The sequence below is a fragment of the Propithecus coquereli genome, unplaced genomic scaffold (genome assembly GCF_000956105.1).
Source record: "Propithecus coquereli isolate 6110/MARCELLA unplaced genomic scaffold, Pcoq_1.0 Scaffold644, whole genome shotgun sequence".
Taxonomy (NCBI): Eukaryota; Metazoa; Chordata; class Mammalia; order Primates; family Indriidae; genus Propithecus; species Propithecus coquereli.
In genome coordinates, this window is record NW_012152441.1 from 144,417 (window position 1) to 171,618 (window position 27,202).

At 57.9% G+C, this 27,202-nt stretch overlaps 1 protein-coding gene across 1 annotated transcript in view; it reads left to right on the forward strand.

Annotated features, from left to right (window-relative positions):
• The window catches only part of UMODL1 (uromodulin-like 1), a 59,843-nt gene that overhangs the window by 23,326 nt on the left and 9,315 nt on the right, over positions 1-27,202 (forward strand). The window contains exons 7-20 of the mRNA XM_012659979.1: positions 2,195-2,449; positions 3,275-3,387; positions 4,951-5,170; positions 10,041-10,178; positions 11,113-11,354; positions 11,499-11,697; positions 12,878-13,135; positions 15,007-15,119; positions 18,244-18,457; positions 20,171-20,308; positions 22,071-22,390; positions 24,751-24,896; positions 25,388-25,624; positions 25,875-26,034. Of these exons, the coding sequence (XP_012515433.1) occupies positions 2,195-2,449; positions 3,275-3,387; positions 4,951-5,170; positions 10,041-10,178; positions 11,113-11,354; positions 11,499-11,697; positions 12,878-13,135; positions 15,007-15,119; positions 18,244-18,457; positions 20,171-20,308; positions 22,071-22,390; positions 24,751-24,896; positions 25,388-25,624; positions 25,875-26,034 (2,753 nt within the window). The remainder of the gene's footprint in view (positions 1-2,194; positions 2,450-3,274; positions 3,388-4,950; positions 5,171-10,040; positions 10,179-11,112; positions 11,355-11,498; positions 11,698-12,877; positions 13,136-15,006; positions 15,120-18,243; positions 18,458-20,170; positions 20,309-22,070; positions 22,391-24,750; positions 24,897-25,387; positions 25,625-25,874; positions 26,035-27,202) is intronic.

A 27,202-nucleotide genomic window follows, 5' to 3' on the forward strand; every position in this document is an offset into this window, starting at 1 on the left:
GAAACCGCTGTCGGCAGCTTCTGCGGATGTCTCGGAGGGTTTCGTAGCCTTTGAAACACCAGGTTTGCCGTTCCTCAACCCAGTGATCTAAGGACCCACTGGCATCTTAATTTAAAGAGTGAATATATGTTATTAAACGAGGTAACGCATGCACTGCCAGCCCCGACGCCTTCTTACGCCTCCCCCTCAACACCAGCCCTCTGCATTCTTTTCCAACACTCGGGGTGCCCTTTCAGTTTTCATTCCACTCAGCTCGGAAGCACCCTTTACGGAACGTGCCTTTAAATGGCCCACAATATCGGGGGGCCGTCTGCGCCCCACCGATGTGCTCTCTCCACGCCGCTTGGTTTCTGAATGGCAACAGGGAGACGGGGTCATGGAGCTTTCCTGTTTGCAGGTGGTTGTTCCGTCACACTGTCCTCCACCGACGTGGATAAGATGCTCGGTGCTGTGTCTTGACTGCACAAAAATAGAACAGTCAGTGCTTTTTGCGGATTTTTAGAAAAGACACTGTGGCCCTTCCTTCCTTTTCCAACGAGACATACGTTCCCAAGAAACAGACTGAAAAGCCGTGTGGTCGTTAGGCCAAGAAGAGGGGGGCTTTTTGATTTAGCGACCCTGGAGAGGGAGGTGTGACCCGTAGTCTCAGGCCCCAAGCTTGCGGCCACCCCCTGTGGAAATGTTTCTGCTTTTCTGGCCACAGAGGAAAACACCGTAAAGAATGAACAACTGTGTCCACGTCTACTTCCACGACCAATATGCAGAAAAATACTGGACAACTCAGTAAAAAGTATAGATGTGTCTTTTCAAAAATACACCCTACCTCTGTGTCCTGGAAGCGTTATTAGGACACAGCCAGAATTTGGATAGATGTTACTGATCCTGTCCAAGTAAGGCAGGGAGGGAGGGCTGAGATTCCAATGATTTATATCTACTTTGAGTGGCTCCAGCAGGGCGTGCAGAGAGGACGCACGCATGCACGCAGAGCCAGGATTTACACAAGGCAACTCAGCACTTGGCTTGGAAGGAGAGGCGGCAGGGCTGTGTCGCATGACTATGATCGGGTACTAAATTTGATTCTGAGCTTCTTGGCAGCCAAAGCAAAAAGGGAAATGAGTTGGGTTATATTGTTTTGTTTTGTTTTTTTAATTTGTTATTGAGAGGGTACATACACATGTGTTTGGAAACACAGAATTTTTTCCTGATACTAGACAGCGTATGTCCCATGAATCCTTACATAAAGGGCTTTGGGAAAACACTTTGAAATTATTTTTTCTTTACTATGGTTTTGCAAAAGATTTTTTTTTAAAAGTTCCTTGTTGCTTGTTTTTTATAGAACTGAAATTCTGATGTAAAAATTTTGGTGCCTAGACTGAGGGCCACCTCCTTTTTACATAATTCATACTACCCAGATACGTGCTGTGGAGCCAGACTTCTTCCACCCAAAAAAGCACTTTAATTCTATTTAAGTACGAGATATATATGGGTTGGTACGTTTGAGCTTTGCTCTCTGCAGCGTGGATTGAACAGGAAAGAGTAAAGGGCTGTGAAGGAAGCTCAGCCCGAACCCCAAGTCAAGCCTGCTTCCTGGTGGGGAGCGTGTGTGCGGATGCATCGGCCAGCGCAGCAGCCCCTGTGCAAACGCTCCAGCGCTTGTCACGCGTCGGGGCTGCCCAGGGCTCCGCGAGTGTGTGACCAGGCGGTGTTCGTAGACGCCGCGCAGACACGTTGCACTGTAGCGGCCATCGCTATGCGCGCTTTCCCCACGGTGACTCAGTCCCCAGAGAGAATGAATATTTGACTTTCTGGTAACCACTGATTCTAGCTCACACAAAAAGCCACACAAGGCGGTGTTATTCACTGTGTAGACGGAGGCACACTTGGGTTAGCCGCCCCTCATCGACTCCGTGATGGGGGGCTGAGATTTCAACCTCAGACATCTTTACCGTCCCCGTTAAATCTCAACACCCCCATCGCCTCACTGCAACCCTAAACTACCTGCCGACATTACTCAGAAGTTCCGAGAAAGGGAAGGCTGGTACCTGTTTTTTGAACGACTGGGGTGATTCATAATCGCTAAAGAGGCAAGTGCTGCCCGTGTGGGTGGCTTGGTGGGTAAACAGGTGAGGCCGTGCTACCTACTTTGCAGGGTAAAACCCTCCGACACCTTGGCGTCCTCCTCACTCTTCCATAGATTGTCCTCCGATCCGTGACTACGTGGTCCTCAACGTCACCAGCAGCAGTTTCCGCGTGTCCTGGAGCATCAATTCCAGCCGGAGCCGCGCTTTCCACGTCCAGGTGTTCAGGGGCGAGGAGCTGCTCAGGAGTGCGGGGACCGAGGGCCTGGCCCTGGCAGTGGCCGGGCTGGAGGCTGGAGCGCTGTACGTGGTCAAGACCAGCTACCAGGGCTGCGGGACCAACATCTCCGCCGCACTGACCGTCAAAACCGGTGAGGCCGCCAGTCAGTCACGCAGCTGACCGTGTCTTTCCGTCCCAGTCTCTTGGCCCCAGCCCTGCACGCCGTTCTTCCTACAAGCCGGGCAGGAAGTCATTGATCCCATGGCTTGGCAGGGTGTCGTGTTGGCTTGTGGGTGCCTGCACGGGCTCCTCTTCCTGTCTGGGGCTCACTCTCGTGTCTGAGGGATGACATAGAGTGACGCGGCAGGTGGCAGCCACTGGCATGCATGTGAAGGCCTTTGCTCGTCTTTTTCCGACTTTGCTTATGTCCGAGGGCGAGGCAGCCTCCCTCGCAGGTGGGCAGGCCAGTCTGCCTGGCGCAGGGCACATTCTTGAGAGGCAGGACTTTCAGTGTAAAACCCGGGACGTCCTGGGCAGACGGGTCACTCTGATGTTGGGGGCCTGGGCGAGGGCGCAGTGTGGGGACCTGGTAGAACCAGGGTTGTGACCAGGGAAAGAGCAGCCGCCCCGCAGGAAAGCACTGTCAGAGGGGCCTTTGTCCCCTACACGCGCTGGTTGAATCCAAGTTCCTGCTGGTGTGGGCTGCGTGTGACGTTTGTACCTTCCCCCTTGGACGTCCCTGCCCTGGACACAGAAGCGTGCATTTATGTCACGAGTTCCATCCCTCCAGCAGAGAGGTAGATGTTCCGTACGTCGACTTCCCCCAATTTGGCTGCCGCAATCTAGATTCATGTCTCAATCTATTTTTGAAAATAACTTGCCTGCCAAAGAATAGGCATCATGGAAAACATTCACAGAAAAGCGTGTGACTTCTGACCACAGGAATTCGGCTAATTCGCATTACTGTCTGTCTCAGATGCCCGAGTGTTTGAAGTCACAATTAGGATCCTAAACCGCAACTTGACGGAGCAGTTACTCAACCGCAGCAGCGTGGAGCACCGGGAATTTGCTAGACAGCTGCTGCACGAGGTAAAGCCCAAACGCGACGCGGCCACCCCTCCTCGCGTGTTGTGAGCGAGGGCGCCAAACACCGGCCGGCAGATCCAGCCCGGCTCCTCCTCCGTGTGCGTGGCGAGATGGCGTACTGCTGCAACCCCCGGCGCGGGGGCTGGGGGCCAACTCTCATCCTGCCGTAATTGCTCAGAAGCTTCCCCTCCTTTTACGGGGCACTTAACCTAGATACTGGGTGGATCCAGCTTTAGAATATGCATCTTTATTCGGATGGTCCATGCAGCTGGTTTTCTGTTGAACTTTCTATCTTCCCGTGCTGGTGTAGCTTTATTAGCATTTGCCAAGAATCAGGACATCCACTCTTTCCTTGCGGCAAAGGGAGACCAAGCCAGCGTGAAATACCATCTAGCCACGGATAGTGAGTCGGAGAAAAAAGGGACTTCCTAAACTGTCGAGAATTATAAGAGGTCTGAGATTTGACCCTCCCCGCAAACTAACAAGTTAGTCTGCCACGGTTTCTCGGATGCCGGCAGAAGACAGGAGATTGCTGGGAGGGGGATGCAGGACTTACTGATTCCCTGCACAGCAGGCGACCTGAGCATCATGTCGGTGCAGCTCCCCTTCCTGCCCCCAAGGCCCACAGAGGACATGTGGAGGGGCCCACAGTGATGCACACACAAAGCGGGTCTGCGTCACAGCGGGGGAACCCCGAATTTAGGGAACCCAAATATTTTATAACGGGCTGCAAACAAATCTGCCTAAATCCTGCTGCAGGAGACGTTATCTTCTCATATTGGGCAATAAACAAACCAGCCCTTTGCTCTGGAGGGAGCCACTGTCCCTATCTCCCAAGGCTGTTCACTAAACAAGCATCCTTGGAAACATATTCTGGAACAGAAGGACAGTTAGTGCTGCTGCTCGCAGGATGGTAGAAATGCAGGGCCCCCAAGGGTTCCTTCCCAACATTCGTCTGCAGGGCAGTCAGCTTTGCACGCGTTTAGAGAATTCCCTTTCTTTTCCAATGTTCACACACTCCTGTGCGGGAACAGACTGGCAGGAAGGCAGGGGCCAGGCTGGTGTCTCCCTTACCTGGGCATAGGTGACCTGAGCACCTGGCTCTGTGTGTTTTCTGAGGGATACAGCCCAGTAAAGAGGGGGACAGCTCCAAATAGCCACCGGGATTGTTCCTTGGTGGTCCTTCTCCGTCATTCAATCCATCCATCAACCAACCCAACGGTCCCTCCCACGTACCCACACGAATGGCCTTGGCACCAGCTGTCAGGACACCCAGGGTGGATTGTTCCTATGATGCTCCCACACTGGGAGCTTGACCGTGGTGGTCACCGAGAGTTCTTCATCCCAGACCAGGCCGGGCCCAGCTGTCCCAGCGAAAGCTGGACAGGGCTCCGGGAGCCGGGAGGGCGTCTCTGCCTCCCCTGAGAGGTCGGCTGCAGGCAGAGGGGAGGAGGGGAAAAGTGGCTCTGTGCAGCATCTGTAGGTCACGCCGGGCCCTGCTCAAGGGTTTGACCATGCAGATGGGTATCTGCTCTGTCTGAGTGGCTGTGGCCTCTTCCCCGCCAGGTCGAGAACTCCTTCCCGCCGGCGGTTGCCGACTTGCACGGACGTGGGAAGCTGCGGATGCAGATCGTGTCTCTCCGGGCGGGGAGCGTGGTCGCGCGGCTCAGACTCACGGTGCGGGACCCCGAGTTTCCAGTGGGCGTCTCCACACTGTCCCCCATGCTCCGGCCCCTGTTGGCGAGCACAGTGTTCCAGATTGACCCACGGGGGACACATGTGCAAGGTACGCTCCTCCCCACCCGACGGCGCTGCCCTCCGGTCCCGAGTAGTCTAGGTGGCTTGGTTTTGAGTCAGCTTCTCCCTGATTCCAGAGGTGAAGTGAAGGAGATCCAGCCCCTTACTCTGTGTTCCTCCCTCGGAACCGGGCCCCAGGGCAGTGGCCCAGGAACACCAAGCCCACCTGCTGGTCCCCTCAGGCCCTGAACACCAAGTGGGGCAGGGCTGGAGGGTCCACGTGGGTGAGGGGACGGGAGCTCACGGGATCTGTGGTCAGGGCTCTGGCACCGCCGCGGGGCTGCACCACCGCCCACTTGCGGGTCTATTTCATTAGCCGTGTTATTGCATTTCACGTGGTTCTGCCTTGAAGCAGGAGGTCATAGACGCAGCAGAGACAGAGAGACACAGAGAGAGATAGAGACAAAGACAGAGACACAGAAGACAGAGACAGCGAGATGGTTTTGCGGTTCCAATGCAGGCGTGCCGTGCTCTCCTAGAGGTGGGGCACACACAGTCTCTAAGTCAACAGGCCTCCGTTTTGGGCTCATCTGTGGAAGGGTCTCCCCTCTGGCCCCCAGCAGTGCCAGGTCTGAAAGTGAGCTCCGTCACTGTCTCTGGCTCATGGTTCCAACCTTCCCCCACCCGGGAGTGCAGGGAAGGCCAGAGGTGCCTGCACGTGTGCCCGCTGTGTGCTCAGCCTGGGGTGGCCCTGTCCACGGAGGCCCCCTAAGGATGGAGATGCTGCAGTGGCCCCTGTACCCGGCAGGACCCGCCTGGCTGGGCTGCCAGCGTGGGGGCCGGGCAGGGGCCGGGGCCCTGCGGGGGGAGTTCCCTGGCACTGCCCCCGGCACCCCTGAGCCCTGCCCTTCCTCCACACTTCCCGGCTCCCCCCGCCCGTCCTCTGCAGAGCACGGCATGTGCTACTCCAGATCTTTCTCACACGCGGGCCTCGGGCAGGAGGGCGGTATAGGTTGAGTGGCGGCCTCCCCAAAAAAGACATGGCCACCTGGAACTTCAGAATGTGACCTTATTTAGAATAACGTTCTTTGCAGAAATAATTTAGGTAAGGATCTCAGATGAGATCATCCTGCAGCTGGATTTAGGGTGGGCCCTAAATCCAATGACAAGTGTCCTTATAAGAGACCGAGAAGGAGACACAGACACACGGGGGAGACGCCACGTGTCCACGGAGGCGAGGGTGCAGCGATGAGGCCACAAGCCAAGGAACGCTGGAGCCACGTGGCGCTGGAAGAGCCCAGGGGGGACTAGCCCGGGGCCTGGGAGCGCGGCCCTGCTGGTGCCTTGGTTTGGGACTTCCCGCCAGAACCGTGGGGATAAATTTGCATTGCTCCGGCCCCCAGTGTGTGGAATCTGTTCCGGCAGCCGCAGCAGAAGGAGATGTGCCTCGCGTGTCTGATAGTCCATGAATCAGCCTCAAGTGCTCCCGCCTCCCCGTTCCCCACAAAGTCGTGGACGCCCCTCGTAGGCCGTCAAGCGCCGCGAGCTGGCTCTTGCCCGGCCGAGTTCCTGCACCTTTCGGAGCTGGGGTGCTGCTGCGGCGGGTCCCCTGTGCGGCCTGGCTGTGTGGCTGGCAGGGGGTGGCCCTGCCTCTGCAGTCTTCTGGCACCAGAGCCAGCGGAGCAGCCACAGGGCCCTGCTCCTGCCTGGGGGCACATGAGGCCGACCTCAGCTATGGGGGCGTCCCCCTCCCTGAGAGCCCCACCTCCAGGGCGAGGACCTGCCGGAGGAGCACAAACAAAGCTGTTCTGCAGAAAAACAACCAACCGCAGCACGAAAAGCTCCCCGGAAGATGAAAAGTTCTCTGCTCTGCGGCTCACACAACTGATGGTGTTGGCATGGCGGGAGCATTCTTGGATTGTTCTGGAGCACTCACTGCCTGCAGGCTGACGTGTCCCAGCCCTGACAGAGGAGGCCAATGGCAGCCCACGCGGGGGTCAGATGGTCATGACCGCATCTCCGCCCCATGGGAGGAGGCAGCGTGTGGCGGTTAGAGTGAGGCGGAGCAGGCTGGAATCCCAGCTCTGACCCAACTTGATCTCTGTGGGATGTGCCTGGCACAAGTGACTTCACCTCCCTGGACCTCAGTTTGCCCATCTGTGAAATGGGAAGACGAGGGCAGCATCCCCGCTCTGAGGTCAGTTGAGTCAACTCAAGGACAGTGCCGGCATGGGGTCAGCACAACCCCTGGCACACAGCGGGCCGCATCTGCTGTCACCTCCAGCTCGCAGGGTCACCTCTTCTGGGCCAGCTCTCATGTCTAGGAGCAGTGCCTGTCCAGGAAGGCCCCCCAGCACCCCGGGTCCTCACTGGCCCTGCCTCCTCCTGCGGCCCCTCTCCCAGCCCTCCCATCGCTCCCCTTCAATCTCCCCCGACAACGGCGCGGCCCCCGCCCTCCCCTCTCATACACCCGGCTCTCTGGAGAGGCTCCACACAATTCTCATTCCTTCTAGGCGAGGATGGGCCCCTGGGCTTCCAGCTGGCGTCACTGCAGACCTTCGCATTTACGGTTCTGCACCGACGTCAGCCAAAGGAACGACACCCTACCAACAGCGTCGTTCTGCGTGAGGGGGCCTGTGGGACCTTGTGGGCAGCCACCTCCTCCTGGCTGGGGGAGGGGTCAGAGCAGGTCAAGTTGAGCTGCCAGAAGCTTCCGTGCAGCTGCCTGCTCCCGCCGGCGTCACTGCCACACAGGCCTGTCCATCCCCTCACAGCCGTGGGAGAAGGAACCCGAGCAAGGGTGCCCAGCCTGGGACTACCGCAACCCCCTCGCCTGCTGGTCAGGCTAGCGCTTTCTTTCCTTAAACTCAAGGGCCACTGCCTTTGCCTGGCGTCCATGCTGGTGGCATCAGAGCCAGGTGTTCTGTGCTTGGCATCTGTGCTGGTGGCATTAGAGCCAGGTGCTTGGTGCCTGCCTTTCTCCAGAGTGCGCATCTGACACAGTCCCCAGGAGAGTCGAGGGCTCTGGACCAGGCAGCCGGTGGCCGCCAAGGAGCCTACATCTTGCTGCAACGGGGGGCCCAGGAGGTCTGGGGTCTGCACCTGCTCTGGGCACCTGCAGCTTGTTTCCAGTGGGGCCAGCTCAGGGGGGGCACCTGTGTCCGACAATCACAGCTCTGCGGCAGCTGTCCCCCCTCCTCTGGGGACGGCTCGTGCCCTTGTCCCAGCGGGAGCAGAGTTCGGCCCCTGCATCGGGCTCCTGCTCATCTCCGTCCTTGTTTGGCGGCCTGGGAGGCTGCTGAGGCCGCTGGCCGCTCTTCCCGCTCCCACACCTGCCTATTCCTCCTAACTGGAGAACCAGCTGCCCTGGGGCCTAACGCAAGGCTAAATAAAACCCTGGGCTGTCTGCCGTGGGGCGGAGGCTAGGTGAATCACCGCGCGCTGAAAATAGATGCCAGGTGCTCCGTGGTTTGAGTCAACGTCTGGCGGGAGCCTCTGCTGCCCACAGCCTGGGCTCCGACCCCTGCCTGGGGCACCCCAGGACAGCCCCTGCAGCTGGAGGTCGGGCAGCACCGGGAAGGACGTGTGGACGGTGCCCTGATGGCACAGCAGCCCCGGGCCACGCGCGGGTGGCGGCTTGACGGTTGCGGCAGCTGACAGCTTGCTAGTCTCCGGGGAAGCTGCTTCTGGAGAGACCTCATGAGGCAAAGCTGGAAAAACCACAAAACGAGCCTCTCAGCACTGGCCTGCAGGGCTTTCTCAGCACAAAACCGAGCTAGTCGCTTATCTGGGCTTAAATCCCAACTGGTAGGAGCTGCTCCGGCACACTGGGCGTGGGCGGGGGTGTTCCCGGCACCTCCACCTGCAGCGCTAGAAGCACGCGCAGTAGGGCCCGGGACAGCCTGACCCTCCCTGGCCTGGCTCAGCCCCCCCGCCCCCCTGTGGGGACCCCTCCCCCCCAGCTGGCCCCTCCAGCAGGGGCAGCTCCCCAGAGCCCTCCCCAGCCAGCGAGCTCCTCCCTGGGCCACATCTCAGCCCTGTGCCTGGCGGCCCCCCTGCGGGGCGGGGCAGGGGGACTCGCAGGGCTGTCGGACAGCTGCCCTCACCCTGGCTCCCCTGGCCTCACATGCAGCTTGCGATGTTTGTGCCTTAAGTCTCAGTCATGTGTCCAAATACACGGGCGTCGCATTCTTTCTGGAAGCAGGTACGGGGACGCGTGGCGGTCACCAGGGAGACCAGAGGGGACAAGAGGAGGGGGAGGGGAAGGGAATGGCATCCCGGGTGAGTTTCTGTGCGGTGGCCCCGGCTGAACGCTGACGGGAAATGTGGCGCGTGCGCGTGCACGGTGGGGCTGGGGCAGGTTTAGCGAGGACTGGGGCGTGGGGCCGCAGGGACGGGCTGACCCAACACTCCTCCCCACCAAGTCTGAGGGGCCAGGGCCTGCCAGGGCTATGACATCACGGGGGGCTTTGGGGCACAGGAGGAGGTGTCGAGGCCATTCCTATACCTGCTGGGACACCCGGATGCTCTGAATGGCACGGCAAGTGCGTGGTATACTTAGCCGGCCCCTCCGGGCTCAGTTATTTTTCTATTTCTTGGTCGAAACACTAAATATTGGGGCATGTTGGCACGTCAAAAAGCAGAAGCAGCTCAACTTTCTGGCGTGGGAACAAAGAATGAACAAGGAGGAGCACAGTCACACCCGCGGGTGCTCACACCACCCCAGGAACCGGCGTCTCCTAAGCTTTGTCCCCACATAAGCCAACCGACAGTGAAGGCTGGCGCAGGCCCCCAGCCCCGGGGCCCTCTGTTCCCGGCCGGCCACTGCAGCGACGGTCAGAAGAGCTCTGTTCTGGGGCCACCTGTTTCCTGGCCAGTCTCTGGCCTCCTGCTCACCGGCCCTGTCTTGTCTCCCGCAGACTGGGACGAGTGTGCGGACAGCTCGGAGCACGACTGCTCGCCCGCCGCCCGCTGCGTCAACCTCGAGGGCTCCTACAGCTGCCAGTGCCGCACGGCCAGGGACGCCAACCCCTCCCGGGCCGGCCGGGCCTGTGAGGGTGCGTGTCCCCCCCGGCTCTGGGACGGGCCCTCGCCCTGGGGACGTGGGGATGGGGCAGGGCCGACCTCTCCATCGGGCACAGTGCTGAGGACCTAACATGGTTAGGGCCATGGAAATGTTTTCCTTTGCTTTTAAAATCAGGAGAAAGAAATTAATATAATGAGAGTAAACACATCGATACACGAGGATCCGGCTTGGATTCTATCCATCTTCATCCTCGTGCTGCTGATATGATTTTTATTAGACTCTTACGGAGAGATGCTGGGGCCCTGAAGGCCGAGTTCCGCGGGCCCACAAAAGTCCAGGTGCGCCCCGGGGGTGGGTCCCTCTCTCCCCAGGTGGCCTCATGCCCGAGAGGGTGTGGAAGCCCAGGTGTGCTGGAGAGGGCCCAAGGGGGGTCTCCTGGGCCCCACGCCTGCCACGTCTCAGCTCCAAGTCTTTCTTAGGGGCTAGTTCTGATCGCTGGGTCAGAGCTACCCGGGGTGCCAGGCTGAGTGACAGGAGGCCACAGGCAGACCTGACATGCCATGACTGACACAGTGTCAGCCTGGACACCGGCGTGGCAGAGGCGCCCGGTCCTCACTTGCCATCCCCAGCTAAGGCCTTTCTGGCTGGAAGGAGCAGTTGAGAATTATTCCCTGGGGGGAATATTCCTTAAACATTGCGTGCATCATCCTGCTTCCTGGTGTCCCCAGCCTGTCTTCACCTGATGTCCAGCAAGCCGATCGGAACATCCAGCACCAAGTCCCACGCTGAGCACACACTTGGGGAAACCATCCCATTTTCCCAAACCCCTGATGGATTAATCTCAGGCTGCGAGAACTGAGCCTTGCATTCGAGTCTCGGCTCTGGAGCCACAGGGCCAGACGGCTGTGTCCCCTTTGGGAGGGCTCTTGCTCAGGCGCCCTACCTGACAGTGGCTGTTTTGGCAGGTGACGTGGTGAGCCCCACGGACAGTGTGCTGACTTTGGCAACAGGGCTAACAGTTCCAGCTCCCAGCACAGGAGCAACAGCCCTCGGCCCAGAGACCTCCACCTTGTCACCCAGCCCCACGCTCCTGCAGGGCACCTCGGCGGCAGGCCAGGCCCAGACCCCAGCACCCCCACCCAGGAGAGAGGGCAGTGGCACCGTTGGGCACTACAGGAACAGCACAGGGCAACAAATGGAGGAGGAGGCAGCCAGCGTGGCCCCAGGCCTGGGGACAGGCCAGAGAAGCACCGGTGGGGTGACTAGCGCCACCTCCTCCCCCAGGGCTCCTGGGCCAACCCGCCGCTCCCCTCAGGGGGTCACAGAGGGCCCGCTGGACCCCCCTGGACAGTTACTGGGGAACTCCAGCATGGAGCCCCCCTCCTGGCCCATCCCTGCCGAGGGCCCCACCAGCCACGTCATGTGGCACGCCAGCCTCCCCACGCGGGAGACACTGCTGAACTCCACGTGGCTGAGGAATGAGGATCCTGGACACTCTCGCCCCCTAGACCTGCCGTCAGCCCCCACGCCTCTGAAGGCCCCCGCCTGCGGTGAGTGCTTGGAGCGGTGCCTCCCGGGGGCGGGGACCTGGTGGGAAGTACAGCCCGTGCAGGCGGGTCAGAGCCTGTTAGCAACGCTCGGGTGGTCTGCCCCATCCTGCACTCAGGGGGTCTGTCCTGTCCCTCACCCCGGCCGTCTGTCAGTTCCCTTGCTCAGGGGGTCTGCCCTGTCCCGCACACGGGAAACCAGGTGCAGAGCAGCTGTCCCTCAGCAGCTGGTTTCTGGTCCAGGTAGGAGGCGAGCCTGTCCCAGCCCTCTCCTCCCGCCTCACAGGCTCCGTGCCCGCGGCAGCCGGGGCAGAGGTCAGGCTTCAGGCTTCGGGAGCAGCCTTTGGGCTTTGGGCGCATGTGTAGAGGCAGGTGCTGGAGCAATCCCCAAGGTGCCGGCCACCCCTGCAGTCCTGCACCCAGCAGCTCTGTGCCCCCGCCTGCCACAGCCCCCAGCGGGCTGTGCCACCCCACAAAACTGCATCCCCAGCTGTGCTGCACCCAATAGCTGTTCTGCACCCCCCACAGATATCCTGTACCCCCAGCCATGCCATAACCCCCCAGGTGTACCTGCTGCACAGAGAGGGTTTAGCCATCACCCAGGAGATTCAGGGCAGCTCTGTGCAGGGACGGGCCTGGGCCACCTCTGCCGGGAGCTCACAGCACTAGCCCCATCCTGGCTGTCCCCGAACCGGACTGTGAAATGTGAGCCCCATCAAAGCGTTTCCCTGCTAAACAGCACAGGCCTGCAGCTAAACTCTCACGCCCTGTGGCCAGTACCGGGCAGGGACCAGGTCTCCCTGTCAGGCAGCTCTGCAGCCAGCAGTGCCCCCCACATTGGCCCCTGGGTAAGCCCACCAGGCATGGGTGGGCAACCCTCTGAAGACCCCCAGAACCTGCTCGAGGGTCCTGGAAGTGCAGTGACCTCAGGGGTGTGTTCGAACCATCCTCCGAAACAAAACCAAAGCAGACGACACTTCCTGCTGTCCTGAACAGGGCCGCAGCCATAGGAAGCCCCAGCTTGGGAGGTTCGCCCGGGAGGGGTCATCACAGGACGCGCCTTGGCTGACGTCACCATGGCCCCATGGAGACCAGTTTGATTTTCGGCCTTGGCGAGGAGTCTCTTTCCTCCCTCCTCAGAACAGCTTGGGTTTAACTTTGGCATTTCCATTCCACCCCCCAGGTCCCGTCTCCATCGGGAGGATAACGGTCTCCAACGTGACCAGCGCGGGCTTCCACCTGGCGTGGGCAGGAGGTCTCACCCCGCGCCCCACTTTCCAGATCACCCTGACTTCCACGCGGGGCCCCTCGGTGCGCCTGGAGACCCGGGACACGAGCGTGACGCTGTCGGGGCTGGAGCCCGGCGTCTTGCACCTGGTGGAGATAGTGGCCGCGGCGTGCGGGGAGGAAGGTGCCAGAGCACACCTGAGAGTGCGGACAGGTAAGGGGTTCAGTTTGCTTTAAAGGGTGGGATAAAAAGTATGAAGGGATTTTCAGTGGGTTACGGTTTAAAGAGCCGGGTTTATCTGTGGGCTGCTGGGCTTCCGTTTTCTTCCGAGCGTAGGAACGTCTGGCTCGCCTCCCACTCGGGAGGCAGCCACGGCACAGAGGTGGCACCGCGGCGTGTCCCAGACTCCGCCCGCACAGGCTGCAGATGCTGGCTCGTCCCCGTCCTCAGGGTGCGTGACACGGCAAATGCACGTGGTGCCGGTCTATTGAGTGAATCCACTCCCTCTGATCTCTTCACCCCGAGGGCCTGGCTTTCGGGGAGGGCAGGAGAAATCGGACAGCCAGACAGACGCCGTGCGAGCACCCCACCAGAGCCCGCGGCACCAAGTAAAGGGGTGGTGACAGACTCGGGAGACAGCGACTCAAACCCAGACTCCAATAAGCTGGAGCTGATGGCTGATGATGGTCACACACACTTAGCTAAAATCCCTCGTTTCTCCTCATTAGGATGTCACTGGGTGTCATTTCAGATGTATGCCTTACCCGTGTAGCCGAGGGCTTGTCTGATGTTCCGGGTCCGTCTTCATGGCTTGCGCACCTTCCCAAGCGTTGATAGCTGTGGTCGCCTCGTTGGGGAGCACGCTCCTGGGGCGATGCCAAAGATGACCTATTGGGGTGCAGAAAGCACAGTTTAGAACTTTTACTTACGTACTTTAAAGTACTGATCAGCCATGGGCTGGGGAATTCAAGAGCAAGATGGAGGCGGACGGCGCTAATCGTGCAAGTTCATGGCCAGCTGGAGACGGGCGAGGCTGGCGTTGGCCGGGCGCTCAGGCAGGGCAGCCCCGGGGTCTGAGAGCTGGTGCTGGGCCCTGAAGATCCCACCCACCCTGGAAGGGACGAGCTGCCTGTGTGACCCTGAGAATGCTCCTGCCGTGCACCCACCCTGGTTCTGCCGGCTGTCGGACTGGGCTGCCTGCAGCAGCTGCTGTAATTCTGGACCGATGGTCTCAGGTGCAGCGACAGCAACGACCCCAAGGACCTGGGGTTTGGGGTTCATCCAGGAATGCGTAGTGGGACAGCTTAGAGGGACGGCTTGTGGCTCGTCTTAAGCCTGAGCAAGAAGCTCTGGGGAGACAGACTCTAGGTTCCCTGAGAGGAGAGCCTCGCCATTCTCCTGCCCTGCCCAGGACGCCCAGGGCACGTGGCAGGTGTTGCACGGATGTCTGGTGAGGAACTGAGAACTGAGGCGGCTGCCTTGCCGGGGCCAGGATGCAATGACAACATTCCTGCACCATGTTCATGTACCATGTACTCCCACAAGCCGTCTGCGGGGGGAAAGATTCAGATGGAACGGACGGTGCCAAAGGAGGCACTGCCCTTAGACTGCAAGAGGCCAGGGGACAGGGGAGGAAGCAGGCCTGGCTCTGAAGGGGACCCCGGGAACCCTGTTCTGATGTGGGGTCAGGCGCCCTGTGTCCCGGTTTACCGGGGACAGCCAGCTGGCACCTGTGACCCTGGCAAGATTATTTAATTTTGCCTGCCCTCACGCTCAAAGTCATCCTGGCTCACTTGGCCATTGTCTGAACACCCAAGCACGAGTGACGGCAGCGAGGGAGGGAGGCTGCGCGGGGTGTGGGGAGAGGGGCAGAGGCTGAGCTGGTTCTAGAGGGTTCTCGCTCTGAGCTCAGGCTCTGTCCTGTGTCCTCTGCAGTCTGGGGGCAGCGTGCCTCCTTCCCGGAGCGCAGGTCAGCCTTGTGTGATGCTCTTCCTGGCCAACGTGGAAATGTGACTATGAAGATTGAAATGATAATCTGTCACTAACACGTGTTGTTCCAAACATGCTTATTCTCCACCCCGCAGCGGCCCAGAAACTCAGTGGACGGGTCAGAATAGCAAACGTGCGGTACCTGGACTCCTTCCGCAACACGAGCAGCCAGGAGTATCGAGACTTCCTAGAACTGTTCTTCAGGGTGGTAAGCTGGTGACATCAGAGCTTGTTTCCTTTTGGGAGGCGAAGGGTGGAGGGCGGATAGAATTCTGGTCTCATCCAACCAGGAATTCGGTTTGTAGGTCCCAGGAACTCCTCATTTCTGCAGGAAGCTGGGACGTTAAGCTCTGGCCTGGCTCTGCCACCGCGAAGGCAGGTCAGCAGACAGGAGACAACGTTTCCTCTCGTGCATTCTTGCTTCACGCTGTTCTGTGTCCAGTGAAACCTCTTTATCGATTGTAGGACCCTGTGGAGCAGAAAGCCCCTTCCCTGTTTAAAAAAAAACTTAAAAAAATTGAGATCTATTCCACACCCTATAAAATCCACATCTGTAAACTGTAAAATTTAGTGGTTTAGACTATTTTGGAAAACGGTGCAACTGTTACCACTATCTGAATCCAGAACATTTTGATCACCCCAAAAAGAAACCTTGTACCCACTGGAAGTCACCCCCTCCCCAGCCCCTGGCAGCCATTAGTATGCTTCCTGTCTCTGTGGATCTGCCGATTCTGGATATTTCATGAAATAGAATGATACAATATGTGACCTTTTGTGTCTGGCTTCTTTCACTTAAAATAATGCTTTCGAGTTTTCCCATGTAGCATGCGTCCGTGCTTCGTTCTTTTTTATGGCGGGACACTATGTCGTTGCGTGAGCATACCAATTTGTATTCATCCGTTCATTCACTGACGGACATTTGGTTGCTTCCTCTTTTGTCTGTTATGAATAACACTGCTATGGTCCCTGCCTTAAAAAATATTCTTCCTCCTCTGTCTCGGGCTTCTCCCATCTATCCCCTCAACATTCTTTGGGATGCTATATTGTTACAATTAGTAACAAGTGTTCTTTTTGATAGAGGTTAGATTACCTTTTGAGGTATAGAGCAGCGGTCCCCAACCTTTTTGGCCCCAGGGACTGATTTCATGGAAGACAATTTTTCCATGGATGGGGGCTAGGGGGTGGGGGGATGGTTTTGGGATGATTCAAGCACATCACATTTATTGTGCACTTTATTTCTATTATTATTACATTGTAAAATATGGTGAAATAATTATACAACTCACCATAATGCGGAATCAGCAGAAGCCCTGAGCTTGTTTTCCTGCAACTAGACGGTCCCATCTGGGGGTTATGGGACACAGTGACTTATTATGGTCTCTGTGCAGTCAAACCTCTCTGCTAATGATAATCTGTATTTGCAGCCGCTCCCCAGAGCTAGCATCACCGCCTCAGCTCCACCTCAGATCATTGCATGCGCAATTTACAGTAGGCTTCGCACTCCTTTGAGAATCTAATGCCCCCGCTGATCTGACAGGAGGCGGAGCTCAGGTGGTGACGCCAGTGATGGGGAGCAGCTGTAAATATAGATGAAGCTTTGCTTGCTGGCGGAAAGCTCACCTCCTGCTGTGCCCCTGGTACCTAACGAGCCACGACTGGTACCGGCCCACCGCCTGGGGGTTAGGAACCACAAGTATAGAGAATGCATTCATCATAATCTAGTGATCTTGTTTGCATAGTGGAAATGTCACGTTTTAGCTTTTCCTTAGAGTGGTAGTTTGTAAGGTGAAGAATGAGGTGTTAACATCGCCACCTAGTGGCCAGCTGTGATAACACGATGGCGGGCGCAAACCCTGCCAGCTTTTCTCACTGCTAAAGTGGATGATGCTGCCTGCCTCCAGGAATTGCCCCAAAGGGGCCCCTTGGGATCTGGGATCTGATCTTATTTATCCTGGGATTCTCAGCTCCTAGCCTAGTGTGGACGCAAGAGTCATTGATGATTTGATTGATAATGTGCGTTACTATCTTCTTTAGGTTAAATAATAGTTCCACATAATATTAAGCAACAAACACTGAAATCATTCCACCTAGCTCTAGTGGTCAAATGAGGCAGCTCCATTTCTAACCCAAGTTTCTTAATAAATCTTTCCTCTTTGAAGAAGTTCCTTCTTCGCCCATTTTTCAGGATAGTTGGTTTATTAAAATTTGTTTAGAATTTCAGGACAGGAAATATCATGCTACTTACTTACACGAGTAGGATGTTAAGACGCATTTGGGGGGTGGTGGGTTAACGTGGCACTTGTTCTTTGTCACTTCCTAGCAAGGGGCCTGGACATTTGCTTTGAGACTGGCTTGAAATGCAGCTAAAGGTGACATTAATCTAAGACTGTGACAGATCCCTCTGAGAGAGACAGACAGACAGATACACACACACACACACACACGGACACAGACACGAGCTGCTGTTGAGGGTAATGACAGTAGCCATCTGACTGATCAACCAAAGGCAGCTGGATGTCTCTCTGGGGTCCACAGCCTCTGACAGGTGACACTAAATTTGTTCACCTCGGGTGTCCCAGAGGCTGGGCAGTGAATCCACAAGCCGGTGCCTTGAGCCATCGCACCTCACGGTTTTTCTCTGTGAGGACAAACCCCGGAGGAGCACTTTGCCATAGGAGATTCGCGTTACGTGGGCTATCAAAGCTCGCTGTGAGATTGTGGGTCTTTCTGGGCATTTCGACCCTGATGGGCAGGAGTGGACTAACACGGGGTGCGCGCTGTGGTTCTGTCCAAAGTGACGCAGCCTTTTAGAGGCAGACACGGCCGGTCCTACTAGGGATGTTGGAAACGCTCACAGGGAAGCAGTTTGGGGTTAGGTGGGGAGAGAGAATGGCAGGGAAAATGTTCAGGAGCAAAAGGATTGTTCTAGAAGAAATAAAGGGGAAGAGGTGGTCTCCCTCCCCATAGCCACTCTCTCAGTGCCCTGCCCTCCACCGCTCTGAGCTAAGAGTGGCAGGTTCTGAACGTCCTTGTGAGCCCGGGCAGGTTGCAACCTCGCCAGCCCCACACTCGGCTCACAGACATCTTTCTGTGACTGTTTCCTGGTTATGGGGGACAAGGACCCTTCTCAGCACCACAGACACTCCCGGGTGTTTGTGCCGGGCCAGCAGACGTGGCAGATGGGAAAGGGGCCCAGAACCGAACTGTGGCTTTTACCTTTTTGCCAAGGCCCAGCCCTGCTGCTGGGCAGGATCCCAGGAGGGGCCACCTTAGGACAGACACCCCGTTTCCTCTCAGTGCAAAGCTCCTCTTAATGGTCTGTCTCTCTGCAGGTGCGGAACTCCTTGCCAGACACCCTGCTCCAGCACGTGGACGCCGGCGGGATCAGGGTGGAGGTCACCGGCATCGCCAACGGCAGCGTCGTGGTGGAGTTTCACTTGCTGCTTATCGCCGACGTGGATGTCCGGGAGGTGTCCGCCACGTTCCTTGCCGCCTTGTGGAACGCGTCTCTGCTGGAGGTGGTCAGAGGCGACACCTTCATATGGGGTAGGTGGGGGCTGGGCCTGGCGGAAACTCACCGGTGCTCCGGAACCAGAGGCAGCTGGAGCCCAGCCACTGCTCTGCGTCTTTGAAAGATGTGTCCATGTGGCCCTCCCGTGGGCTTTTCCTGGAATTAGATGAAAACATGAAATATTAATAGATAGGACCCTCCTCGTCTCTCTCATTGCGACTATGATTTTTTTAAGGTATAAGGGTTGAAAACGTCTCCAGGTCTCTGCAGCCAGACTTTCTCCCAAGCACAGTTTCCAAGGAGATCCTAGCAAAAAATAATTAAAGAGGAAAGCAGGGAGAAAAAGGCAATTTGGATTCTTTTCTCATATCGTACTGGAGCATAAATGATCAACGGCTTATAGTCACATGTATAAGAAATTGAAGACTTTTTTAAAATTGAAGATTAATATTTTCCGATTTTTGAAATGAGAAGGATTTCGCAAGGAAAACCAGATTTTCAGAGTAACAGGATGAAATATTGACGGCATAAAAATATAAATCTCTTATGTCAATCAAAGTAAAGGTACCACTTATAAAGCAAGCAACAAACCAAAAAATCTTTCAAAATTTTGATAACGAATTCCTATCCTAAATATACAGAGAGATCCTACGAATAGATGGTAAATACCTAGAGCCTGGTAGATAAATGCACAAAAGACCAGAGTGGACAGTACATAAAAGAAGACACAGCGACTAAGGTGTGATAATCAAAGACATTCCCGTTAAAGTGAGTTTGTTTTTTTGCCCATCAAATTGCAGAAAAAAGAAAATCTGTTTTACTGCTATTACTAATACCAACAAAAGTGTGGTGAGGCAGGTGCTTGCGTAGATTGCTGGTAGAAAGAGAATTTGCTCGCACTGCCTGGAAACCAGTTTTGGCAATATTTGCCAAGAGCTTGAAAACTGGTCATTCATCTGGAGTCTGGAATATCTCTTCTAGCCCTTAATCCTGAGGAAACAGATCTCAGTTTGGACCATGGTTTACATACAGAGATGTTCATCTTCAGTGTTACTTTAAAAGCAAAAGAATTGGAAATGACCCATAGTCCCAGGACAAGAGAGGTGCTAAGTTATGGCCTGTCCCTGCCGTGGGCTGCTGTGCAGGGGTGAGACCGTGGTCTGCCCAGGTGGAGGGTGCCGGCGGCTGCGGCAGGACACGCTCCTGGTTAGAGGGTGCCTGTGTGTTAAAAGACTAGAAGGTAGTACATCAATGCCCAGGCGGGGATTTGTGTTCTTTGCGGTGCTTTCTGGTTGCCAGCCCTTCCTGCAAGACACCGGCATACCTGTCCAGAAGCCAAAGGTGAAAGGCACGTGGCCTGAGGGCCTTCTGCCCGGGTCTGTCCCTTAGTCTGGGTCCCGAGGCCTGGATTGGGGGGTGGGGCTGCTCATCTCCTGGTCACTCCAGGGACTGAACGGGTGACCCTGCTCCGCCCAGTCCCCCCACCCAGCCCCAGGGCCAGACTCCTTCTTCCAGAACAGCCCCCATGGACGTTCCCAGTAGGCTCCTGGCCCCAACAGCAGAAAGTCTCCTGAACTCCCCAGAACTGGTGACCTTCGTGCAATCTGAGCTCGTCAGAGAGTTTCCAGTTTTGCTTCCTGAGATGCGCCTCCCCGAGCCCGTGAGCAGTCGCGCGACTGCGTCTCCCCACCAGCAACCCGCAAGCCCCCAGGGATGCCTTTCCATTCTGTTTCCTAAATGCCGCGCAGATTACGATGAGTGTGAGAGGGAGGAGGATGACTGCGTGCCGGGGACGTCCTGCCAGAACACCCTGGGGTCTTTCACTTGCCGCTGTGAGGGCAGAGCCCCTGATTTCCATGTGGAATATTCTGGAAGACCCTGTGAAGGTAATATTCTCACAGTCCTTTTTCTGGAATACCGTCCCATGATCTGTCCTTTTAAGGGCATTCATTCGCAAAGGGCCTCTTGTCCGAATGAGGGCAGCATATTTTTATGTTTCCTCTGTGTGTGTGTACATATGCATGTGTGCAGTGTATGTGTGTGCACATGCATGTGTACATGTGTGCGATGCATGTATATGTGGTGTATTGTGTATGTGTGTGCTGTGTCAGTGTACATGTGTGCATGTGTGTGCATGTGTGTGTGCATGTCCCTCCCCATGCTTTCACACTCGTGCAGGCTTCTGGGTGCTGCGTTATGTCTCCAGGGACCGGCCCTGGTCTGTGATGAGGAAACGCGCACACGCTAGGTATGAACCAGCAGACGCTAAAGGACTACGGTGCAAAACGGCGCACGTGACAGCAACATGCGGGAAGTGTTTCCACTTGGCCACTGTCTCCACTCAGCACGCTTCCCATTAAAGAGGGCCTTAGTGGATTTGGCATTGACCCCAAGATGACCCCTGCCATCAGGGATCTGCAGTCAGGTGCGGGGAGACAGACATTTATACCAGTGAGCCTGGCGTCATGGGGAGTGTAGAACATGCTCTGCTTGAGGAAGGCACAGGACATGCAGAGGAGGCTAAGTTGTCTCAGTCCCGAGTGGTCGGGGAGGGCTTCCTGGAAGTGGTGTGTCGGAGCTGGCCATACGGGATGGCTAAGGCGGCAGCGGCAGGGTATGTGCCTGGTGAGGACAGGGCTGGTGAAGGGCACGGTCTCTAGGGCGGGAGCCTGCAGGAGGCGGGTGCAGAGTGGGAAGCGGGCAGCGGGGAGGCAGGTATGGCCAGTGGCGAAGGCTGTGGTTTGGGCCATGTCTCAGTGACAGCTGCGCTGCGTGGGGCTGCAGAGGGCAGGACAGGCCCTGCCCGGAAATGAAAGAAGGCACAGACCAGGCCTGCTTGGGGAGAGCTGCTGCCCCAGGAGAGGGCGGGATACCTGCCGAGCGGTGCCTGGGGTCTGCTTCGGTGTAGACCCAGGAAGGGGCCCTTGGAGAACCAGTGGACACACTGGAAGTCTTTACCAAGCCTCCTTGTTCTTCCCAGTGGTCCCCAACCTTTTTGGCACCAGGGACCAATTTCATGGGGGGAGTGGAGGGTGGGAGGAAGGGTTTCAGGCATAATGTGAGCGAGAGGGAGTGGCTGTAAATACAGAGGAAGCTTCGCTCGCTCACCTGCCGCTCACCTCCTGCTGCTGCTGTGTGGCTCCCCCAACACCCCGCCCCCCATTCCGTTCCAAGTTTCATAGGACACAATTTTTCCACAGGACGGGGGGAGGGGTGGAGCTCTATGGTCTGGTCCCTCACAGGCCATGGACCGGTACCAGTCCGCAGCCCAGGGTTGGGGACCACGGTCCTAGACATTGGACATGAGTGTGCACTGGGGCAAGCAGGAGCCGGAGCAGGCAGCCGGGTGCAGGATCCTGAGAGACGTTGTTACCTGTCTTAGGGGTAGACTCAGGGCCTCTGAGGGCAGACGACCTGCCCGTGCCCACAGGCTTGGCACATGCCCAGCATCGGCCGCTCAGAGCCCACGGCGAGCCCGGCTGCCTGGGCTGGTGGAAACGTGTAACGTGTGCACGTGTGCGGTTGTGTCTCAAACACGCGTGGCTGCTGCAGGGTGCAGAGCAGCTCCCACCCGCTATTGCCCCTGCCCCTCCGCGCCAGCCCCAGACGCAGACGCACCCTCTGCCTTTGTATCCTCGTGCCTCGCAGGTGTCTCTCCTGGAAGTGCAACCTGGGCCCCCAGCCCAGAGCAGACCCCAACCCCTGCAGGGACCGGGGCTGCCCTCGTGCCAGGTGCCAGTCCCAGCCCCCGGGACCTGCCCCAGCGGCTGAACCTGACCGGGGCGGTCAGGGTGCTCTGCGAGATCGAGAAGGTGGCCATCGCCATCCAGAAGCGCTTCCTGCAGCAGGAATCCATCCCCGAGTCCTCCCTGTACCTGGGACACCCCTCCTGCAACGTCAGCGACAGCAACAGCACCCACGTGCTCCTGGTGGCCGGCTGGAGCGAGTGCGGCACCATCGTGCAAAGCGTAAGGCCTGGGCCAGCGAGGCTTGGGACGTGCCCTGGGGCGCAGGGACCTCCATATGGGGAGGGTCCGCATCTGGCTGGGGACCAGGCAGGACCTTGCACCCGAGGTCTCAGTTGCTAAGCAGGAGACCCAGCACAGGGGGCAGAATAGGCTTCGTCCTCAGCCAGGGACCGGCTGCACCCTGACATCTGGACGGGGCTGTGAGCCCCGCCCTGCAGGAATCTGGTGCGAGGGCCTGGGGCAGCCCTCAGAGTCAGGTTTAAAATATCCCCCCTGCACAGACAGGTAGAGAGGCGTGGGTCACAATGAAAGCTCCTGCGTGCACCCTCAATATCCCCCCAGCTCAGCCACTCCGAGCACAAAGGCTGCTTCCAGGGCCCTGCTGGGCTGGCAGCAGGAGGAGGAGAAAAGCAGCACCTTCCACTAGTCCAGCCCAGGGCCGGGCCATGGGGGACAGAAGCAGCCCTTGGCGTGGCTGTCCCCTGGAGAAATGTGCCACCCTGGGGTAGGACCTGGAGACGCAATGCTGACCTGGCAGTGCCCAGGGGTCCGTTCTGTGCTGAGCTCTGCAGCCTGGACCACCCAGCCTGGGGGAAGCTGCTGTGTCGGCTCTGGATGGGGGCTGGGGAGAGGCCTGTCCTAGAAAGGGGGCCAAAATAGTCCCGTGGGGCGAGTGGAGAGAACCTCGAGCGTGCCCTAGGTTAACATGCTGGCAGTGGCCGGCCTGGGGAGGCCAGGGAGCCGGTGGAGGAGCCGGTGGGGTCTGCCAGAGAGGCTCAGGCCGGGCGGGCGACTGGAAGGGGGTGGAGGGTGGGGTCTGTGATAAAAGTGGGACTGTGGGGACGGCTCGGCAGCGGGCAGTGCCTGGCGGGGGAGCTGGGCAGGAAGGCTGTCCTCACTCGGGACGCCAGACAGAGATGCCGCCCCTGGCGGCTGGCAGGGACTCGGGGCTGCGCCTGCATCCCTGAGGGCCCGCGAGCAGGCAAGGCCCTGTATGCTCGAGAGAGGGGTGGGGAAGAGCGCCGCGGACCTGCTGGGGCCGGGTGTTCTGTGCACGATGACACTTAGTCCCTTAACAGCTCAGCAAGGTCTATGGGGGTCGGGTTCAAGGTTGGCCCCGCCCGTGAGAGATGGCCCTGTGCCCTGTGGCTCTGCCTCTGCTGGGCAGAGCTCTGGACACACTCACCTGGAGGGACAGGTGGGACAGGTGGCACAGGTGGGACACTTGGGCCTCCGCTGGGTTGGCGCAAAGCGTGCAGACGAAACCTAGAGCCACAGCACAGGGAGGCGGCGCCTGGGGGCTGACAGGTGGCAATGGGGCGCGTCCTGAGCACAGGAGCAGTCCTGGAGCCCGGGCTGAGGAAAGAAGCCCAGCCCAGGGAGCCGAGGCTGGGGAGGGGCGAAGGCGGGAGGCGGGGTGCAGAAGGCAGCTCTGCGGGTGGGCCAGGAAGTGGCGGATCAGCATGGAAGCCCCGGAGGCCGTGGCAGAGCAGGTGCGCGCACAGCAGAGCAGATTCCACTTTCCTTGCGAGCTCTCAGACCTTCGGACGGGTCCCTGGGTTGAAGGAGCAACCCCCAAGTCACCCCCACGCCACCCCTTAAACTCACACAACTCAGGAAGAACCATCCGGGTTTTGCTTCGGTTCCCTGAAGATTCTCAAGATGCTCTTCGGGGAGAGACAGGGTTAGCCGAGGGCTGTTCCCAGAGGGGTGCGGGAAGCCGTCAGTGGGCGGCGCAGCTCCTACACAGGGGTCTGTGTGGGCAAGAGCTGTGCATGGGCGGGGTCCCCTCTGTCCCCCTGCGGCCTGTGGGCTGCGCCAAGAGGCTCAGAACAGGACAGCATCTGTCCAGTGTCCTCAGAGCGCCTTCCCGGCGGGGAGTCAGCCCCTCCCGCGGGGCGGGGCCCCAGACGGAGCCTGCAGCCCTCACTCCCCCCCTTATTTATCTGAGCAGGACAGACACCTGGCTGGTCAATGAGACCCACGGGGTCTGGGGCACGGAGACAGAAAAGGGAAATTTGTCTCTTTTGAGCCGTCCAAGCCCTGGAACCCAGAGGCGCTCCTGATGGCTTTGGATGCTTGTCAGAAAGTAAGCTTCCCCCAGAGACATGTCTGTGCAGAAACCATGGAATACGCACCTACAGGTGCTACCTCCTCTCCCTGAACAGGAGATGGGCTGGGAGCAGAAGCCAGACCTCACGCCCTCCTTGGCAGTTTACGTTAGGGAAAAATCGCCAGGGTTTGGGCACTTTAGGGAAGAGGTTTATCAAAGAGTCTTCCCTGCACCTAGAGCTGGGGGTCCACGCTGGGCGCGGGGCCTGCTGGGGCCGGGAGCCCACTCAGGCCCCGTCTGTGCTCAGAACATGACGAGCACGGTGGTGAGGACCACACTGCGGAACGACCAGTCCCCGGAGGTGGTCATGCACTCGCTGAAGATCCTCAGCCCCATCCGCTGTGCCTTCCAGAACGACCTGCTGGCATCCTCGGGCTACACCCCGCAGTGGGGGTAGGTGGACAGGAAAGGTAGCCCCTCTGCACAGCCAGGGTCCTCTCGGGCGCTTCTGTTTTGGGGGTTCTTTAGGGTTTCAACCACTTGTGAGCCCTTCTTTGAGGCTGAACACACAGATGGGCAGTGACCGGCACTTGGTTAATAACTGCCACTCCCTAACTTTTGTTCCCTCTTCCAACTCAGGACCACCAGAGAAAGCCAAATATATTCCTCTCACTAATCTCATAGGATGTCCCCAGCCCCCGGGCCACACCTCCTTCAGGGCAGAACCGAGCCCCCTTTCTGCCCCGCAGGTCCCCCTAGCCCCCAGCACCCGCACGAGTCGGGGAAGCCACCCTGCCCTATGCTGCAAGCCAGGAATCAGTACCTTCCGTGCGCTCCCACTTAGTGGTCTTCGTGTACATCCATGCTCCTTTGGAGGTGCTTTTTGGGGGGCAACAGGAACGAGAGGGCTCGGAGAAGCCTCCTGAAAGCCGCTCCTCTTGCAGGGTCTACACCATCATCGAGGACCTCCACGGCGCCGGAAGTTTTGTCACCGAAATGCAGTTGTTTATTGGAGATTCTCCCATACCTCAAAATTACAGCGTGTCTGCCAGCGATGACGTCAAGATCGAAGTGGGGCTCTACAGACAGAAAAGCGGCCTCAAGGTGGTCCTGACGGAGTGCTGGGCCACCCCCTCGAGCAACGCCAGAGACCCGGTCACCTTCGGATTCATCAACAACAGGTGGGGCTCAGGCGGCGCTGGGCGGCGCCCCTCACCTGGCCGTGGTGCCTGCTCTGGGCGCCGTGGGATTTCCGGGCCAGCACTGTAGGGACCTGGGTTTTGGGGATTGGTGAGGTGGCTGGTCCTCTGACGCCCACGGAGCCGGTGGGATGCTCGAGCGTCCTCAGACGCAGTTGCGAGTAAACTCGTCGGAGAACGAGGACAGCAGGGCCACTTATATACAGCTAAGGAGCCCCATCCCCCTCCTCAGCTGCCCTGTTCCCAACACGTACACCAGCGTCATCGAGAACGGCAACTCCAACAAGGCCCAGTTTAAGCTGAAAATCTTTTCCTTTATCAACAACTCCATCGTCTACCTGCACTGCAAACTGCGCGTCTGCATGGAGTCCCCCGGGACCACCTGCAAAATAGTAAGTGCTTCGCTTTCCAAACCTCCCACCGGATCCGCGTTCCTTATTGACACGAGGAAGGTCACGCTGACAATGAAAGCCCAGGGCTCGCGTGGCTCTGGGGGTGGCTTCTGGGAGGAGTCTCTGTGCCCTGCGGACTTGTCATCTGAGACATTTCATGGCATTTCGGATTTAGTGATGGCTGAACGAAGTCATTCCTGAGGCCGTGACATTCACTGACTGTTGAGTCAGCACTGCCTATCATGGTGCCTTTCCTCAAGGTGGTTTAGCAAATGTTTAGGCATAAAAATGTTATTTTAATTTAATGTGACTTTTAGCAACGTGATGGAACACACCAAATATCAGCTGCTGTGATATTTAACAAGGTTTTCTCTTTCCCTAAGTTCAACATTCCTGCAGGGATTGGAATAACTTTACATCCTCGTTTCCTTAGAGCTTTGAGTCGAGATCCGCTCTGTGACCCTGAGGTTGGAGAGCTGTTCCTTATGCCGCAGACACCTATGTGAAGTGACCACACACGCTGTCATATGTTGTCTGAGGCAGAGGTCGGCGTCCTCTCCCGGCCTTTTGTTCAGTGACTGGAGGTTTCTCTCCTCTTTGGAGGACGTGCTCGTTCCTGAGCCCGTCTGAGAGGGTGACACTGATCTCCGCAGTTTTCCTAGGTGACCCGCCTTGGAGCATGGGCAGGCCGTGGAGGACAGAAGAAACACAATGACAGCCAGTTCTGTTGATGTCCCTTTTGCTCAAACCGTAGATCTTCCTGAGCAATGGAGGAAAGGAGCAGAGGGTCCCAGTGCCAGCAGGCTGAGGGGTGCACTGGAGTCTGCCTGGTTCCCTCAGATCTTCAGAAACCCTAAGACACTCGGCGGCCGCAGCGACACTTTGCCTCTGCAGGAGGGGCTCGTTCTCCATTGTTGGCCTCGGGGTCTCGGCGTGCAGTGTCTGTCTCCGCGTTCCTGTAGGCTGGAGACGACGAGTTTTCTAGGGCTGCTGAAACAAGGTGCCACAAACCAAGTGGCCCAAACAGCCGTCACTCGTTGTCTCACAGTTCTGGAGGACAGAAGTCCAAGATCAAGGTGTCGGTGGGTGTGCGGGAAGGATCTGTCCCAGGCTTCTCTTTCAGCTTCTGGTGGCCGCAAGCAGAGGTGGCATTTTCCCCGTCTTTTTG